We start from the raw sequence: 17,403 nt of genomic DNA, 5'->3' as shown, positions 1-17,403 counted from the left end.
GCTTTCAATTTATGGATCCATGGTATCACTAAGATAGTAAAAGTCATGTTAAATTTCTGTTCTGGGGGTTGTTTTTAAATGTCTGGAATGCATTAATCTGCTTTGCATTACTTTCTATGGGAAAGCGTGCCTTGGTTTTGGAACGCTTTGGTTTTGGAACAGACCTCCGGAACAGATTAAGTTTGAGAACCAAGGTAAAGGTAAAGGGACCCCTGACCATTAGGTCCAGTTGTGGCCGACTCTGGGGTTGCGGCGCTCATCTCGCTTTAGTGGCCGAGGGAGCTGGCGTACAGCTTCTGGGTCATGTGGCCAGCATGACTAAGCCGCTTCTGGCGAACCAGAGCAGTGCACAGAAACAACATTGACCTTCCCGCCAGAGCGGTACCTATTTATCTACTTGCACTTTGAAGTGCTTTCGAACTGCTAGGTTGGCAGTTCCTGTCGCTGGGATTCGAACCGCCGACATTCTGATCGGCAAGTCCTAGGCTCTATGATTTAACCCACAGGGCCATCTGCGTCCCTAAGAACCAAGGTACCACTGTGTTATTATTATTATCATCTTGAATGTTGAGATGAAAGCACTTTTTATATGGACCATGCGAGGGGGAAAGAGTTAAACCATCCCTCTTTCCCCCCAGCCGTGATTCTGCCCTTCCTGAAATTTGCTAGGGTTGGCAGAGCTGGGAGAGGGAACAAACTGATGCAAAGGTAGCGCTACTAGGGAAGGGAAAGGCTAAAGAGACCGTCGGGAGGAGAGGCGGACGGCAGAGAAGCAAAAGCCTAGAGCGGTCGCTTGCCCTCCAAGTGGCTTTGGACTACAACTCCCATGTTGTCTCAAGGGAAAGAGGTCTCCGACATTTCCTCCCACCGAGATGCTTCCTGCCTTCCCAGCTGCGTCCCCGGAAGGCTGCAACGCCGACGAGAAAACTCTGCACTCACTTCTCCTTGACGTCCTTGGCGTGTCTCTCGTTGGCGACCCCAATGGGTTTGGAGAGATCCCGGAACACAGCCGGGTTGTTGAGATCCAGAGTCTCCGAGACGTAATCCTGCAGGATCCACGGGAACTTGAGGGGAGGAGAGAAAGGAGAGCCTCTGGTTTTGCCTGCTTGCGGGATCCATAGCTGTCAACTTACAGATTTGAAAATAAGGGACCAGCAGCCTCGAAAATAAGGGACCAGCAGCCAAAATAAGGGATTTTCCGAACATAGGTATGTTCAACTTCTGAGCCCCTCCGAGCCAAAGACAGAAAGCCCACCCAGCAGCCAAATGAAGCCTCAAGCGGTGGTTCCCACAGCGCAGCAACCCGGCAAAGGGGATGCAGCAAGGAAAACCACCGTCACCTCTCTGCTGGGAAGCGCTGAGCAAAGGCGAGTCCCCAGGCAACGCGGCCAATTTGATCGGCACAAGGCATGCAAGCTCCACCTCCCAGTCGTTCTTAGACTTCTTATTGGGTGAACAACGCAGCCAAGCAACACAGTTGGAGCCTCCCTCCTCCCTGGCCGGCAGGGAGGGAGGGAGAGGAGCTGCTTCCTTTGAAACCCGGGAAATTTAAGGGACACCATCAATAAGGGACAGCAGCGGGACATGGCTCTGGGATAAGGGACTGTCCCGCCAAATAAGGGACGCTTGACAGCTATGGCGGGATCCAGCGTTTGCAGGGAGGGTGGGAGCAGGAGAGGAAACTGTCTTAAGCAACATCTGAGGCTCAAGGGAGAAGGTTCGCCCTCGGATGCTTACCACAGGATACTGGGAGAGGTCGTTGTAGGTGCGGCCTGCGATGGTGTTGAGCTGCATGAGGTATTCGAAGTTGGAGATTTCCCTGTTAACCCATTTCTGGAAAAGGAGGTTGAAAATACAACAGTGGATTTGGTAAGGATCTGGCAAAAGGGACGGAATGGTAAATTCTTTTTTTTTTTTTAAATTAATTTATTTGTTTGGTTTTTCAAATTGAAGTTTTACAATTGCAAATCCGACATACATCATAAAAACAAGATTCCATAGAATCTCCCGGACTTCCCTCCTCCCTATTTTGGGTCGTATTGTTAACCATTTCCTCCTGCATTTTTTATAATAATCCAAATCTCTAAATCACCATTATATCCAAAATACTCCATTACTACAAGTGATATTCCAACCCTACTAATGATTTTAACTGTTTGCAATGGTTTTTAAGATAAATTATAAAATTTCTCCATTCTTTATTAAAATGTTAGTCTTCCTGATTTGATTCTTCCGGTCATTTTTGCCATTTCGGCATAATCCATCAACCTAATCTGCCATTGTCTGGCGGGAACTTTATCTTCTTTCCATCTGGGGGCCAGAGACAGAATGGTAAATTCCAGTGTTTAGGTAAAGGACCCCTGACCGTTAGGTCCAGTCTCGGACGACTCTGGGGTTGCGGCGCTCATCTCGCTTTATTGGCTGAGGGAGCCGGCGTACAGCTTCCGGGTCATGTGGCCAGCATGACTAAGCCGCTTCTGGCAAACCAGAGCAGCGCACGGAAACTCCCTACTCTACCTTGTAAAAAGCATTATTCAGAATAGTGGTTTGTACAACCCACCAAGGAAGGTAGTAACCCAGAAAAATTCAAAACAGTAACAATTAACTGCACATTGATTCAAAATCCGATTAAAACTATAACTAATTCGACGAAACGGGTGGACTCGAACCGGCAATGCCAGCTTTTGAAATCCTGAAGGACATTTACAAATCCAGTGCCCCACTGTTTCTTAATGCTCCCCCCCAGGTAATCCCACCACTCCCCCCCAGGATAATAATAATAATAATAATAATAATAATAATAATAATTTATTTATTTATTTATACACACATACATTTATACATACATACATACGATGCCCAAGTGGTTGGGTTTCCCCAGCCACTCTGGGCAGCTCCCAACTTTGGGCGGCTCTCTCTCTCTCTCTGTCTTTCTCTCTCTCTTTTTCTCTCTCTCTTTCTTTCTCTTTCTTTCTTTCTTTCTTTCTTTCTTTCTTTCTTTCTTTCTTTCTTTCTGTCTCTCTCTCTGATGACGACCTGCCTCCAAGTCTGAAAATCTTGCTAATAAACTTGCCTGGTGTGATTTACTGCCGGCTCGCTCCTCCTAATAACCATTCCCTTCTCCCCACTTCCAGATAAAGGAAAAAAAATCAAACATTAAAAACTTCCCTAAACAGGAGGCAAGGCTGCCCACATTGCAAACCACCTGCCTTCATTCTCAAGGATCAGGAGAGTCTCTGTGTATCAGATCTGTTTGTGATGAAAAGACAATGTTAAATTAAGCACCTGAGTCAAGCCCGAGGCTTTCAGCAAGTCCTGCGGCGAGCGGCTGGCAAAATAGATCTGATTCGGTGGTCGGAGGCCCAGAATGGAAGAGTAAACCTTGTTCCTGACCTGGGAGAGAGAGGGCAGAAAAACCAGCAGGACGTTATGATCAGATGCCGACCCAGTGACTGACTTTCCCAGAAGGGCGCTGAGTCTGCAGAAGCTGTGCATTTGCAAATGAATTACTGTATTTTTCACCCTATAGGATGCACTTTTTCCCTTCCAAAAATGAAGGGGAAATGTGTGCGCATCTTATGGGGCGAATGCAGGCTTTCGCTGAAGCCTGGAGAGTGAGAGGGGTCGGTGCGCACTGAGCAGCTCTCCGCAAGCCTTGGGAGCCCGGCGGGAGTTCCCGTGGGCTCCCAAGGCTTGCGGACAGCAGCCTGTTCTGGGGGCTGGGGTCAGGGGAAGCTTGGGCTTCCCCCGCCCCAGCCCCGCACCTGGGGGGGAAATAATTTTTTTTTCTTTATTCCCCCCCCAAAATACTAGCTGCGCCCTATGGGCCGGTGCACCCTATAGGGCGAAAAATACGGTAATATGTGCTCCACTAGGACGCGGGTGGTGCTGTGGGTTAAACCACAGAGCCTAGGGCTTGCCAATCAGAAGGTCGGCGGTTCAAATCCCCACGACGGGGTGAGCTCCCGTTGCTCGGTCCCTGCTCCTGCCAACCTAGCAGTTCAAAATCACGTCAAAGCGGAAGTAGATAAATAGGTATCACTCCGGTGGGAAGGTAAACGGCGTTTCCGTGCACTGCTCTGGTTCGCCAGAAGTGGCTTAGTCATGCTGGCCACATGACCCGGAAGCTGTACGCCGGCTCCCTCGGCCAGTAAAGCAAGATGAGCGGCAAAACCCCAGAGTCGGCCACTACTGGACCTAATGGTCAGGAGTCCCTTTACCTTTACCACTAGGAGATCCAAAGATGAGGAGGAAGAGGTACCCGTCTGCCATTACCTTTTTCTTGAAGTTGAGGAAGTAGTTTGCCTGGTCGATGAAGAAGAACTCCAGGGCGGACCTGCGGAGGTTGTAGCGTCGGAGGTGCAGTTCCCGGAGTTGAGACAGGGGGCGCTTGAAGTCGTAGCCGATTCCTGGGTGGGAGGATCACAGTGCTTAATCTCTCAAGTGTGGAGCGCCAAAAACAACGCACAGCTGTTGCCATGGACTGGTGGGATGCAGAGAAATGGTGGGAGCAACCAGCGAGGGAACCCACAAGGGATTCTGGTCATGCCTCCTGTGGTCTCCCAGGACCAGAAGAGGGATGAAGAGGGAGGAGCAGAGGCAGGCGTATTGGCACAGTCTCAGATTGCTTTGCAAGGACCCTGGAGGGTAGGAGACTTAGGCAGCTGCGGGGAGGCAGCAAGCTTCAGTCTCACAGGGGCAAGACCTGCCAGGAAGAGTTGCTGCGCTCACTAGGCCTGGCAGTAGAGAGCAACTTGTTTCTCCTAACAGAAACAGTGACCTTCACTTACTCGGTGTGATTTATTGCTGACCTGCTCCTAACAACTGCAACTTTGGCTACTCAGGAATGGGAACCTGAATTTCCCACTTCCCACCTGGGCTGCTTCTAGTGGGACCTTTATTGTGGGATCGGTGTGTGTGTGTGTGTGTGTGTGTGTGTGTGGCGTTTGCCTCCTAGGATGGGTCATAAGGAAAGGGTTAAAATGGGTGTGATGTGATTGGCCAGTGAGAATGCAAGGGGGGAATAAAAGTTATAGAGTGGGAGGTTTTGAAAGTCGGTTGACGTTTGGGAGTTGAGAGTTGAGGTTTGGGAGTTGAAGGAGGAAGAGGGAGGTTTAGGTGTGGGTTGGTAGAGTCGTATTGTGAGAGAGTGAAAGGAATTGTTAGATGGAGTCAGATAGATAGTTGGGAATAATCAGTTTGAAGTTGTTAGGAACTCAGATTAAGAAACTGTCAAGAAAAACTAACTGAAACCATAAGCTTGTTCCTGCATTTAAAAATAAACTTGATTATTTGTTTATGTTAACAACTGACTGGACTCCATGTGTCCCCGTGAGATACGGGGTGGTGGCAGCGGAAAAAGCAATCGCAGTGGCGGCACAGGGTCAATAGACCGTCAAACGTCCGGGGGTCCCGTGGTGTGATCGCCACAGTGTGTGTGTGTGTGTGTGTGTGAGAGAGAGAGAGAGAGAGAGAGAGAGAGAGTGTCCTCACACATGCCGCATTTTTGCACGACTCACACAAGGTTGTGGACACCAAAATGCAAGCCTCTCTCCCAACCTGCTCAATTTGTATTTGCCCTCTGCAGGGAAAACCCAGTAAGCAAAAAACAACAACAACACCCTCTGGCGAGAGACCCATGGGTGCTATCTCAACAACCTGTTTGCAAACTAAGCACCACTGATTTCTCTGGGCCCTTGTGACTGTCAGTTTGCACTTTTTAGTACAGGAAGTATTTATCTGATGCGTAGAGATCTTTCCTATTCTAATTAATTCCAGAGGGTTCTGGAAGCTTCTCTGTGTGAAATAAACAAGCAGAAGGTTCGTGATGTTTGGGTTATTCCTTCAGAGAAGCTGAACACAGCAGCTGGCTTAAAGTGATTCTCTTATCTCTTCTGACAAGGTCAAGCTGACTATAAAAGTAAGGCCAGAAGGAGCCTTGTTTTCACCTTCTCTTTCTATCTCTCTTCCTTCTGGTGTGGTGTTCTGTACGTAGTGTTAGGTTTTAGACCTATTATAAGTTATTGTAAGTTTTAGGGGACGCGGGTGGAGCTGTGGGTTAAACCACAGAGCCTAGGGCTTGGTAATCAGAAGGTCGGCGGTTCGAATCCCCGCAACGGGGTGAGCTCCCGTTGCTCAGTCCCTGCTCCTGCCAACCTAGCAGTTCAAAAGCACGTCAGGTGCAAGTAGATAAATAGGTACCACTCCAGCGGGAAGGTAAATGGCGTTTCTGTGCGCTGCTCTGGTTCGCCAGAAGCGGCTTAGTCATGCTGGCCACATGACCCAGAAGCTGGACGCTGGCTCCCTTGGCCAATAAAGCGAGATGAACACCGCAACCCCAGAGTCGGCCACGACTGGACCCTAATGGTCAGGGGCCCCTTTACCTTTATTGTAAGTTTAAGTTAAGTCTGCTGCAACTGGATTTCTTATGGGCAGGGCCAATCCCGAATGTATTGGATTTGTGACCATTCTGCTCATCTGCCTTCAGTAGCAGTAAATCTCTGCTGGATGAAATATTCTTTGCCTCTGGTCTACTTTTGGGAATCCTGCAACATGTTTAAGTTTTTACTCTGCTAGCTATACGTTGGAATCTACTCTGGATCAATACTGAGTAGAATTCCATGACAGTGAAATCAAGTTCAGTGGCAGCTGGCAGGGCTCAGAAACAAAAGGGAGATACAGTGGTACCTCGGGTTACAGACGCTTCAGGTTACAGACTCCGCTAGCCCAGAAATAGTACCTCGGGTTAAGAACTTTGCTTCAGGATGAGAACAGAAATTGCGCAGCGGTGGCGCAACAGCAGGAGGCCCCATTAGCTAAAGTGGTGCTTCAGGTTAAGAACAGTTTCAGGTTAAGAATGGACCTCCACAATGAATTAAGTTCTTAACCCGAGGTATTCCTGTTTCTTTTTGGAGGCGCCATGAACTCTGGTCTCCAGACCTTGGTAGCTGGAAGCGCTTCCTGGGAGCAGAACCACCTCACACACCCTCCCCTTACCTTCCTCGGTCTCATCCTTCTCACAGCTGCTGTCGTAAAAGTAGATGTGCTGAGTGGTGACTTCTAGCCGCCCCGGGATCACGGCCACGATGGTGATCAGCTCGCAGTCCTCAGAGATCACCAGCTTCTCCCTCTGACTTTGTTCTTTGGGCTCCACCCTGGAAGGGATGGACGAAGGATTGGTAGGTAGGTAGGTCAAATCTGTGTCCAGGGCAGCTGTTTACCAGCTCCATCTGGTACGCAGGCTGAGACCCTATCTGCCTGCGGACTGTCTCGCCAGAGTGGTGCATGCTCTGGTTATCTCCCGCTTGGACTACTGCAATGCGCTCTACGTGGGGCTACCTTTGAAGGTGACTCGGAAACTACAACTAATCCAGAATGCGGCAGCTAGACTGGGGACTGGGGGCGGCCGCCAAGACCATATAACACCGGTCTTGAAAGACCTACATTGGCTCCCAGTACGTTTCCGAGCACAATTCAAAGTGTTGGTGCTGACCTTTAAAGCCCTAAACGGCCTCGGTCCAGTATACCTGAAGGAGCGTCTCCACCCCCATCATTCTGCCCGGACGCTGAGGTCCAGCGCCGAGGGCCTTCTGGCGGTTCCCTCCTTGCGAGAAGCAAAGCTACAGGGAACCAGGCAGAGGGCCTTCTCGGTAGTGGCGCCCGCCCTGTGGAACGCCCTTCCAGCAGATGTCAAAGCGATAAACAACTACCTGACATTCAGAAGACATCTTAAGGCAGCCCTGTTCAGGGAAGTTTTTAACGTGTGATATTTTACTGTATTTTTGGTTTTTATGGAAGCCGCCCAGAGTGGCTGGGGAGGCCCAGCCAGATGGGCGGGGTATAAATAATAAATTATTATTATTATTATTATTATTATTATTATTATTATTATTATTATAGGTAACCCTTGATGTTCCTTTATACCTCGTTGGAAGGCCACCTGGATTATTATTATTACAGTGGTACCTTGGTACTCAAACACCTTGGTACTCAAACAACTTGGAACCCAAACACTGTAAACCCAGAAGTAAGAGTTCCGGTTTGCGAACTTATTTCGGAAGCTGAACGTGCTCCATTTTGAGTGTTATGCTTCCGATTTGAGTGTTACACTGAAGTCTGTCTGTTTTTGCTATTTATTTTGGATTTTTGTGTTTGCGGCTCTTTTGCTTTTGTTTTTTGTGACTGTGTGGAACCCAGTTCAGCTTGATTGATTGTGTAACTGCAGTACATTGTTTATTGCTTTCCTTTTATGGATCCCATGGTCTCGTTAGATAGTAAAATTCATGTTCTATTGTTGCTTTAGGGGTTATTTTTTAAAGTCTGGAACAGATTAATCCATTTTGCATTACTTTCCATGGAAAAGCGCGCCTTGGTTTTGGAACGCTTTGGTTTTGGAACGGACTTCCGGAACATATTAAGTTTGTGAACCAAGCTACCAGTGTATTATTATTATTTATTAAGTTTATTAACCACCCTTCTTCACAATACTGAGAGATGCTAGCAGCTACCTGCAAGCCCCAGTAAAAGGGCCCTATCAGGGGCAAACATCGGCCTTACTGGGACTGCCAGGCCGAAACAGGTGGACTGCCAGGCCGAAACCGGCACCCTGTCCACAACTTCACTAACATCCATCTACAACTTTACTAGCATCTCTCAGTATTGTGAACAACACCGAACTTACCCTTTGTTGGTATCTTCATGAACTTACTTAAAAAGATAAAGAAAACAAAAGACTGAGTTGAGCATTTGAAAAATCCATTGAAACCAGACATTCTAAGTTCAGCTTAGGTTGCGTAGTCTGCAAGTCTCTGTGGGTTTGCACAAGGTTTTGTATTTTTCTCAGAAGATTGATAAAGAACGTATAATTATTTTGGTAATTATTGCGTGCATATTCGTCGCCAACGTGTTGCATGGGTCTTACTACGTCTATCGGCAGCACACATTGCATTTTTCTAACTCTCTTTTAAAGGCACCCAGTTTGGTGCCCCATGCAGAAGTGAGTTCCAGAGTTTGTGCTGCGTGAACCCCACATTGGATTCGATCTATCACACGCTTGCCTGGAAGAGAACTTACAGGTTATCCAGGAAGGAGAGGTCTTCTTCTGCCAGCTGGTCATCCTGCATCTCGCTGACCTTTGCCTCCTTGGCGACGGCTAAGGGGATCGGCTCAGCCGGGTTGTGCAAATAATCGGCCCCTGGAAGACAGAGGAAACAAATGCTGGGATCAGGACCCTGACCTCACGGCCGCACTGGGACAGGGGGTTGAATGCCCGAGGGACAATTAACAAATGCTAAGAGTCACAGAACTGCAGAGATGGACTGATTGTCCCCTTATGAATGCTGTGCGTCTTACCAGACCAAAAATTATTAAAAGAATGGGGATGTGCTAAAGAGTATATGAAAAAACACTGTTCTGGAGTAAGCATATCGGTATGTAACGAATGAAGGGACGTGGGTGGCGCTGTGGGTTAAACCACAGAGCCTAGGACTTGCTGATCAGGTCGGTGGTTCGAATCCCCATGACGGGGTGAGCTCCCGTTGCTCGGTCCCTGCTCCTGCCAACCTAGCAGTTCAAAAGCATGTCAAAGTGCAAGTAGATAAATAGGTACCACTCCGGCGGGAAGGTAAACGGCATTTCCGTGCGCTGCTCTGGTTCGCCAGAAGCGGCTTAGTCATGCTGGCCACATGACCCGGAAGCGGTACGCCGGCTCCCTCGGCCAATAAAGCGAGATGAGCGCCGCAACCCCAGAGTCGGCCACGACTGGACCTAATGGTCAGGGGTCCCTTTACCTTATGTAACGAATGAAGCTTTGCAGGGTTAAAGAAAGAGAAAAACGGTGCAAAAAGTATAAAGACAGAGGTAATCTACATTAGACACAACAATTTAGAAATAGTAAAAATTTCGAGGTCTTAGAACAAAGGAAGGAAGTCAATATGTGTATATGTACGTAATGATTAGAATGATGATATGGTTTTATTTGTAGATGTGTGCTTTTTTAAAATTCGTGTTTTTTTCTCTTGTGTCCCCCCCCCCCCCGTTTGTACTGTTTTATTTTGGATTCACTGTTTGTTATTTTAGTTGTAAATTTGCATTGAAAAATAAAATAATAATAAAAAAACTGCAGAGATGGAAAGGTCCTCTATTCCAACGCAGGAAGAGGGTGATTTTTCACTGCAGCATTTATATTGCACCTTTCCCCCCAAGGTCAAGGCGGGGGCCTGGAGCTCTCCTCCCCGTATTTATCCTGCAAAGAACCCTGCGAGGTAATTTATGTGATGTGATTTGATTTGATTTGATTGGTCGGTTAATAAAAATTATTTTTTTTAAAAAAAATAACCCTGCGAGGTAGGCAAGACTGAGCACCGGCCCCCGGCCCCAAGGTTAGCCAGGGAGCTTCACGACCGAGTGTGGATTTGAACCCTGGTCCCTAGTCGGCCACACCGATGCTGGCTCACAGAAATGGGGCCGCGCGATGAGCCGTCACCCAAAGCTGCCTGTTTACTCCCAGGGAGGTTCCTCCTTACCCTGATTGTCACGCAGAGCGCTGGCCTCCGTGTGACGGTCAAAGGTGTAGTTGGGTACCAGCTTAAGTCTCATTCGAGAGTAGGTCTCGGCGCACGACAACTTCCAGTGGATCTCAGGAGGATTTCTGGAGAGAAAGAGATAGATAGATACCGTATTTTTTGCTCTATAAGACTCACTTTTTCCCTCCTAAAAAGTAAGGGGAAATGTGTGTGCGTCTGATGGAGCGAATGCAGGCTGCACAGCTATCCCAGAAGCCAGAACAGCAAGAGGGATTGCTGCTTTCACTGAGCAGTGATCCCACTTGCTGTTCTGGCTTCTGAGATTCAGAATATTTTTTTTCTTGTTTTCCTCCTCCAAAAACTAGGTGCGTCTTGTGGTCTGGTGCGTCTTATAGAGCGAAAAATACGGTAGATAGATAGATAGATAGATAGAGTCAGTAAGGTCCCCTCCTCCAGCATCCTGGGTATTAAGAGGAAGGATAAGGCCGAGGCCATTTCTTAATAATAATAATAATAATAATAATAATAATAATAATAATAATACCCTGCCCATCTGACTAGGTTGCCCCAGCCACTCTGGGAGGCCTCCAACAGATATAAAAACAGCATTCACACTGGCCAGACTGGATGTGATGCCCTCTGCCGTACTTGAGGGCAGATACCCAAAGATTCCAACTGAGAAACGACTCTGCCCCTGTGGAGATGGCAATCTGGAAACAGTGGCTCATGTTCTCCTGTCCTGTCCCCTTTATAAAGACCTGAGGAATCAATATTTGTGCCTCAATACACAAACTTTTTTCTAAAGTCGACCCAAATTCCATTCCACGAATTTCCCAATTTTCATATTAATAACCAAACAAAAAATAAAATAAAACAGATCATAAACACCCTTTGGATTCTCAAACCCCACCACCCCCTTTCCCGGTTTCGATCCCCAACAAATATCCCAACAAATAAGTTAAAACTGGTTTTTTTTTTAAAAAAAATAATGAATTAAATACAAAAAGGTTAAAAATTGGGGATAGGAACTTGTTGAACAAACAATTTGAATTGGAATACAAGAAGGGGAGGTGTGGGGAAGTCAGGGAAATATGGTAATGAAAATATGGAATTGTAAATTTCATGTGTTTTTAATTTTTTTCTTTTTTGTTTCTTTTGTTTTTTTTGATTTTTTTGTATTGAATTTGAAAAATCTTAATAAATATTTCATAAAAACAAATATATATAAAGACCTGAGGAATGAGATCATCACCCCACTCCTATTTACCATCCCAGGCCGCCCATCTGAGGCCACATTGATCTTTATTTTATCAGATCAAAATGATCAGACAACACGGCAAAGGTTGCTAGATTTATCGAGGGTGCAATGAGATTAAGGGCCACTATCTGAACGATAATCTTGGTCTTTTGATTGCCCTTTTTACCCATTGCTGTCTTTTTAAAATTTGCATATATTGTATTTGTATATATTGCTTGTTTTATGTTGCTATAGCAGTTGGCTAATGTGAATAAAGTTTATCTATTGTGCTGTGTATATAAAAACATAATAAAACATTATACAGTTATACCTTGGAAGTAGAACAGAATCCGTTCCAGAAGTCCGTTCGACTTCCAAAGCGCGGCTTCAGCAGCCAATCGGAAGCCCCGCCGGACGTTTGGCTTCCAAAAGAACGTTCGAAAACCGGAACAGTTGCTTCGGGTTTCGATCGTTCGGGAGCCAAAGCGTCCGAGTTCCAGGGTGTTCGACAACCAAAGGTACTACTAAAAGCTTCCCTATACAGGTAATCCTTCAAATCTAGAGTCATAAATAGCTACTTTATGCCAGAGGAAGCCTATCTAGGTAAACCAGAACAGCCAGTCTAGCCTAGCAACGGCTCTCCGGCAGCCTTCACCAACTTGGCTCCCTGCCCCACCCCCGGTGCTTTGGACTACAATTCCCATCCACCCCTGGTTGGCCAAGGCTGCTCCCTGGGTCTACCCCATCGCCAGCAGTCCAATCCATTAAAAATAAAATAAAATAAAATGTTCTCCAAAGCAGAGATCCCGGGGCCGGAAGCAATTGCATCCAAAGCCTGGATTAGTTGCAGTTTCCGGGTCACCCTCAAAGGTAGCCCCACATAGAGCGCATTGCAGTAGTCCAAGCAGGAGACAACCAGAGCATGCACCACTCTGGCGAGACAGTCTGCAGGCAGGGAGGGTCTCAGCCTGCGTACCAAATGGACCTGGTAGACAGCTGCCCTGGACACAGAATTGATGTGCGCCTCCATGGACAGCTGTGAGTCCAGAATGACTCCCAGGCTGCGCACCTGGTCCTTCAGGGGCACAGTTACCCCATTCAGGACCAGGGAGTCCTCCACACCTGCCCGCCCCCTGTCCCCCCAAAACAGTACTTCTGTCTTGTCAGGAGTCAACCTCAATAGCTTACGCAGAAGCACAGCTTTTCTAAGGTCACCTGCCCCGTCCGGCCGCCGGCCAAGGCGGCTGGAGACCAGCTGAGGAATGAAAAGAGCCCTACCGATCGGCCCAGGCAGAGCGCTGGGAGGTGAGCAGTCTCCTCAAGGCCTTCCATTGCTTCAGGACGGTGTTCTGGTGGTTGTTGAGTTGCTTCAGCATATTGGTGTGGCGGATGTTCTCGTGCTTGGCCTTCTTCATCACCGGCTCCAAGATCAACTCCTGGCAAAAGGGGGAAACCAAGGGGAGGGAGAGGGGGAGAAAAGGGCAAGAGGGTGATGAAGGGAAGGGGAATGGGGCAGGGGTCCCCTCGGCTGAAAGGGGGTCCCTGCTGCAGGTGGAGCAAGAGAAAGGCGCGGTTCATCCATGGAAGCAGAAAGGGAGAGAAAGACTATCAACTGATGCCGGAATATTTTCAAGCTCACCTAGGGGCAACCGCTAGTTTGTTAGTTTTTTTAAAAATCATTTTTATTGATTAAATATTAAATATCTGACCACAATACTCCAATTAGAAAACTAAAAAACTAAAATAAAAAAGATCAAATTATAGTCCAAATTGTGTTTATTAATTTCTTGGGGCTCCCCACAGTCTGGATCTCTGGAGCATATCTCCACATCTTAGTCCTGCTTCTCGATATTAACATCTCAATATTACTTTTTTGTCCCTGGGTCCGGGATTCTCATTCATGCCAAACACCATATACTTTCATCCGCTGAATACCGCTTTGTTAATATACATTTTTTCCAACTGCCTTTTTATCAGCTCAGCTTCGTCTGATTCCGTTCCAATTCCGGGATGTTGTCCAAATCTGTTATCTTTGATGGGCCAACCACTAGTTTTTGAGTGGGGTTCAATCACATGCCAGGAATAATAATAATAATTCGAGGTGGGAGAAAATTCCCTTTCTGGGGGTTCGGTTAAGGAGCCTCGTGTTACGATATTGAAGCAATGCTGCTGCAAAGTCCTAGCTTGAAAAGTAAACATGATGGGAATGTTGGGACTGCCTGTGGGAAACAGAGGGACAGTCAATTCACAGTGCGAAGCCCCGGAATTAGCTCAGAGTGTAATATGAGCTCTTCCGTTTGTTCCTGTCCGAAAAGTTCAGGAAGTGTTTGTCACTACACTGCTGGAGCTTGAAGAGAGCAGTCATGTTTTTTGTAACGCTGCAAAGACAGAAATAAAAGCATGTAAATACGTTTCTGTCTATCTCTTTCCCCTGCCTGCGGGGGGGGGGGGCAGGAAAGAGGGTGTGTGTTCTCCCCACGTTTGAGAAGAATCGCCGATCGAGACCTTGCCTGCGCTGGCTGGGGAATGCAGCCAGGGAGGTCAACAGGGAATCAAGCCGGGTGCCTGGGATTGTTGCCAGTTTCTGCTGATATGGGCTTGAATTTCCCGACACCTCAAACCAGATTCACAAACCACCAGGCTTCTAATATTAGATAGCTTTATCATACTCAAACGTTTCGTGTATCTTCTGTCGGGAAATTATACTTTTCTTTGTGCATTCTGCAATTTGCGCGTTTAACTGGCGCAATTTCAGCCTCTTACGAAGCTGAGCTGATAAAAAGGCAGTTGAAAAATTGTATATTAACAAAGCTGTATTCGCCAGATGAAAGTATATGGTATACAAAAAAGTATACTTTTTGTGCATTCTGCAATTTGCACGTTTAACTGGTGCAATTTCAGCCTCTTACGAAGCTGAAATCATGATAATTAAGTGCGCACAAGGTTTTCCCTGGAGCAAAATGAGCTTTAATGCTTGCTGCCTGCCTCACTGGGAAAGGCCCGTTTGACATGCCAGCTAGCTCCTGGGAGCCTAGGAATGGTCCCAGGAGATCTTGCAGGAATTTGGACGGTTCAGCGAGATCTCGTGAGAGCATCCCAGAGCCGGCGCACTGAGTCGACTTTGCCGTGCTTATCAGAAAAGGCCCGCTTATTCTGCCAGCTCTGAAAAGGTAAGGAGATGCTCGTTCGGGGCAGTTCGATGCGATTTTGAGGATCCGCAGAATCCACCGAACCCCCACATAAGATGTGATCATACTGCAACACATTACAGGACAGCGTCCCCATGAGCCTGTGAGAGTGCATCCATTAACGCACACCCTATATAGGAAAAACTGCGCCATCTTGGCTGTTTATTCTCGAGCCATCCACTTTCTGCCACCTTTTAAAGATTTTTATTATTATTATTGTCATTGTACAACCTGTGTACAATGAAATTAAACGAGCCTCCCTCCCCAAAAAAACACTCAATCTCTTATCGAACAACACACCATCTCGCAAGTCAATTTCGCTATGTTATTTTCCGTTCAGCAGCCTAACAGCTCACGGATAGAAGCTGTTTTTTAGCCTGTTGGTACGACTGATTATACTTCTATATCTCCTGCCCGAGGGTAGAAGATTAAAGAGGTGCTGGCCGGGGTGTGAGTCATCCCTGAGAATTTTTCTCGCTCTCCTAAGGCAACGATCCCTTGCGATGTCATCTAGCGGACTCAAGGGACAGCCCATGATATTGTGGGCTGTATTCACCACCACTTTCTGTCCGTGACTGTCAGGCCAGCATACCACACTGTGATACAATATGAAAGGACACTTTCTATTGTGGACCGGTAAAAGGAGTTCATCAGTTGTTGTTTAACATTATTCTTTCGCAAGACCCTGAGGAAATGGAGTCTCTGTTGGGCCTTTCTGACCACCTGAGTTATGTTGGTTTTCCAAGTGACGTCCTCACTAAGGTGAGAGCTGAGTGGGGGGTGCTCATGTAATCTCACGGTATACAAGTTGTACAAGTGACAATAAAAACAAAAAAAAATTTTCCCTTCCAGTAGCACCTTAAAGACCAACTAAGTTAGTTCTTGGTATGAGCTTTCGTGTGCATGCACACTTCTTCAGATACACTGAAACAGAAGTTGCCAGATCCTTCTATATAGTGAGAAGGTGGGGAGGGGTATTACTCAGAAGGGTGGTGGGAATGGGTGATTGGCAGATAGCTGTGATGAGCCTGTTGACGACTCTTAACAACTGCAATAGGTCTTACAGGAAAAAGCAAGGGGTGAGAAGGTGAAAAATGGCTTTGTCATGTATAATGAGATAAGAATCCAATGTCTTTGTTCAGACCAGGTCTCTCCATGGTTTTAAGTTTGGTAATGAGTTGCAATTCAGCAGCTTCTCTTTCCAGTCTATTTCTGAAATTCCTTTGTAGTAATACAGCTACTTTGAGATCTTGTATAGAATGTCCTGGGAGATTGAAGTGTTCTCCTACTGGTTTCTCTGTCTTGTGATTCTTGATGTCCGATTTATGTCCGTTTATTCTTGTTGTTTACGGACATAAATAAACAAAGACATTGGATTCTTATCTCATTATACATGACAAAGCGTTAAGAGTCGTCAACAGGCTCATCACAGCTATCTGCCAATCACCCATTCCCACCACCCTTCTGAGTAATACCCCTCCCCACCTTCTCACTATATAGAAGGATCTGGCAACTTCTGTTTCAGTGTATCTGAAGAAGTGTGCATGCACACAAAAGCTCATACCAAGAACTAACTTAATTGGTCTTTAAGGTGCTACTGGAAGGAAAATTTTTTTTTTGTTTTGAGTATGGCAGACCAACACGGCTACCTATCTGTAAGTGACAATAAAGTATTTCAATTTCAATTTCATCCCAGCTGTGGGAGTTGTAGCGCAGGGTGCCTGCCCATCGTTGCCTACCTGGAACCTCCTCCTGCTCTCTGCTTTCTCCTTCTCCCTCGTCTGGGAGCTGCTCATCAAGGCATCATAGCACGAGTTCCAGAAGTTCGACATGTGGTCGTGACTCTTGGCAAACGTGTCCACTTCAAACTGGGCCATGGTCGGCTGCACCTGTGGAGGAGACCCCACCGGGGAAGATCCATCAAGGGCCGTTGTTTTATAAAAAAACAGCTGCATCCAATGAGACAGAGGCAGCGGTCAAATATAATATTTTATAATATTTTAACTAGGATTTATATATTGTAATGTTTGAAGTATGAGTTTGGAATTATTGATTATAAAAAGTATTTTTCTTCTTTCTTTCTTTTTCTTGTTTCTTTTATTTTTTGTCTTTCTTCTTTTCTAGTCTGCATTCTGGAAAGCTGTGTAGATAAATGTTTTTATGTATGATCATGCATTGTTTCTATTTTTTTTTCTTTTTTGTGACATCTAATAAAATTTTAAAATAATTTTTAGAAAAAAGAGAAGAAAAGAAAAAAGAAGAAGAAATAGAGAGAAAGAAGAAGAAAAGTTGGAAGAATTTCTTCCAAATTTATTCTACAAATATCTCTATGAAAATATGGAATAACAGATACAATCTTGCTTAAAATGTACCACATTTTTCGCTCTATAGGACGAACTTTTCCCCCTCCAAAAATTAAGGGGAAATGTGTGTGCGTCCTATGGAGCGAATGCAG

At 46.3% G+C, this 17,403-nt stretch overlaps 2 protein-coding genes across 3 annotated transcripts in view; one reads left to right on the top strand and one right to left on the bottom strand.

Moving 5' to 3' along the window:
• NBEAL2 (neurobeachin like 2) overlaps window positions 1–17,403 on the bottom strand; it is a 217,977-nt gene that overhangs the window by 27,701 nt on the left and 172,873 nt on the right. For both annotated transcript variants that reach the window (XM_083579046.1, XM_083579047.1), the window contains exons 32-40: window positions 16,688–16,837; window positions 13,039–13,196; window positions 10,524–10,648; window positions 9,073–9,193; window positions 6,997–7,154; window positions 4,276–4,409; window positions 3,286–3,393; window positions 1,738–1,833; window positions 940–1,064 (exon numbers count right to left, since the gene is read on the bottom strand). In XM_083579046.1, coding sequence (XP_083435172.1) covers window positions 940–1,064; window positions 1,738–1,833; window positions 3,286–3,393; window positions 4,276–4,409; window positions 6,997–7,154; window positions 9,073–9,193; window positions 10,524–10,648; window positions 13,039–13,196; window positions 16,688–16,837 — 1,175 coding nt within the window. The remainder of the gene's footprint in view (window positions 1–939; window positions 1,065–1,737; window positions 1,834–3,285; window positions 3,394–4,275; window positions 4,410–6,996; window positions 7,155–9,072; window positions 9,194–10,523; window positions 10,649–13,038; window positions 13,197–16,687; window positions 16,838–17,403) is intronic.
• LOC310746227 (cathelicidin-related peptide Oh-Cath-like) overlaps window positions 1–17,403 on the top strand; it is a 520,941-nt gene that overhangs the window by 446,229 nt on the left and 57,309 nt on the right. The window lies entirely within an intron of this gene.

The sequence above is a fragment of the Podarcis filfolensis genome (assembly GCF_964270895.1).
Source record: "Podarcis filfolensis genome assembly, chromosome: 12".
In the NCBI taxonomy this organism is placed as follows: domain Eukaryota; kingdom Metazoa; phylum Chordata; class Lepidosauria; order Squamata; family Lacertidae; genus Podarcis; species Podarcis filfolensis.
This window is presented reverse-complemented; position numbering and strand designations above follow the sequence as displayed.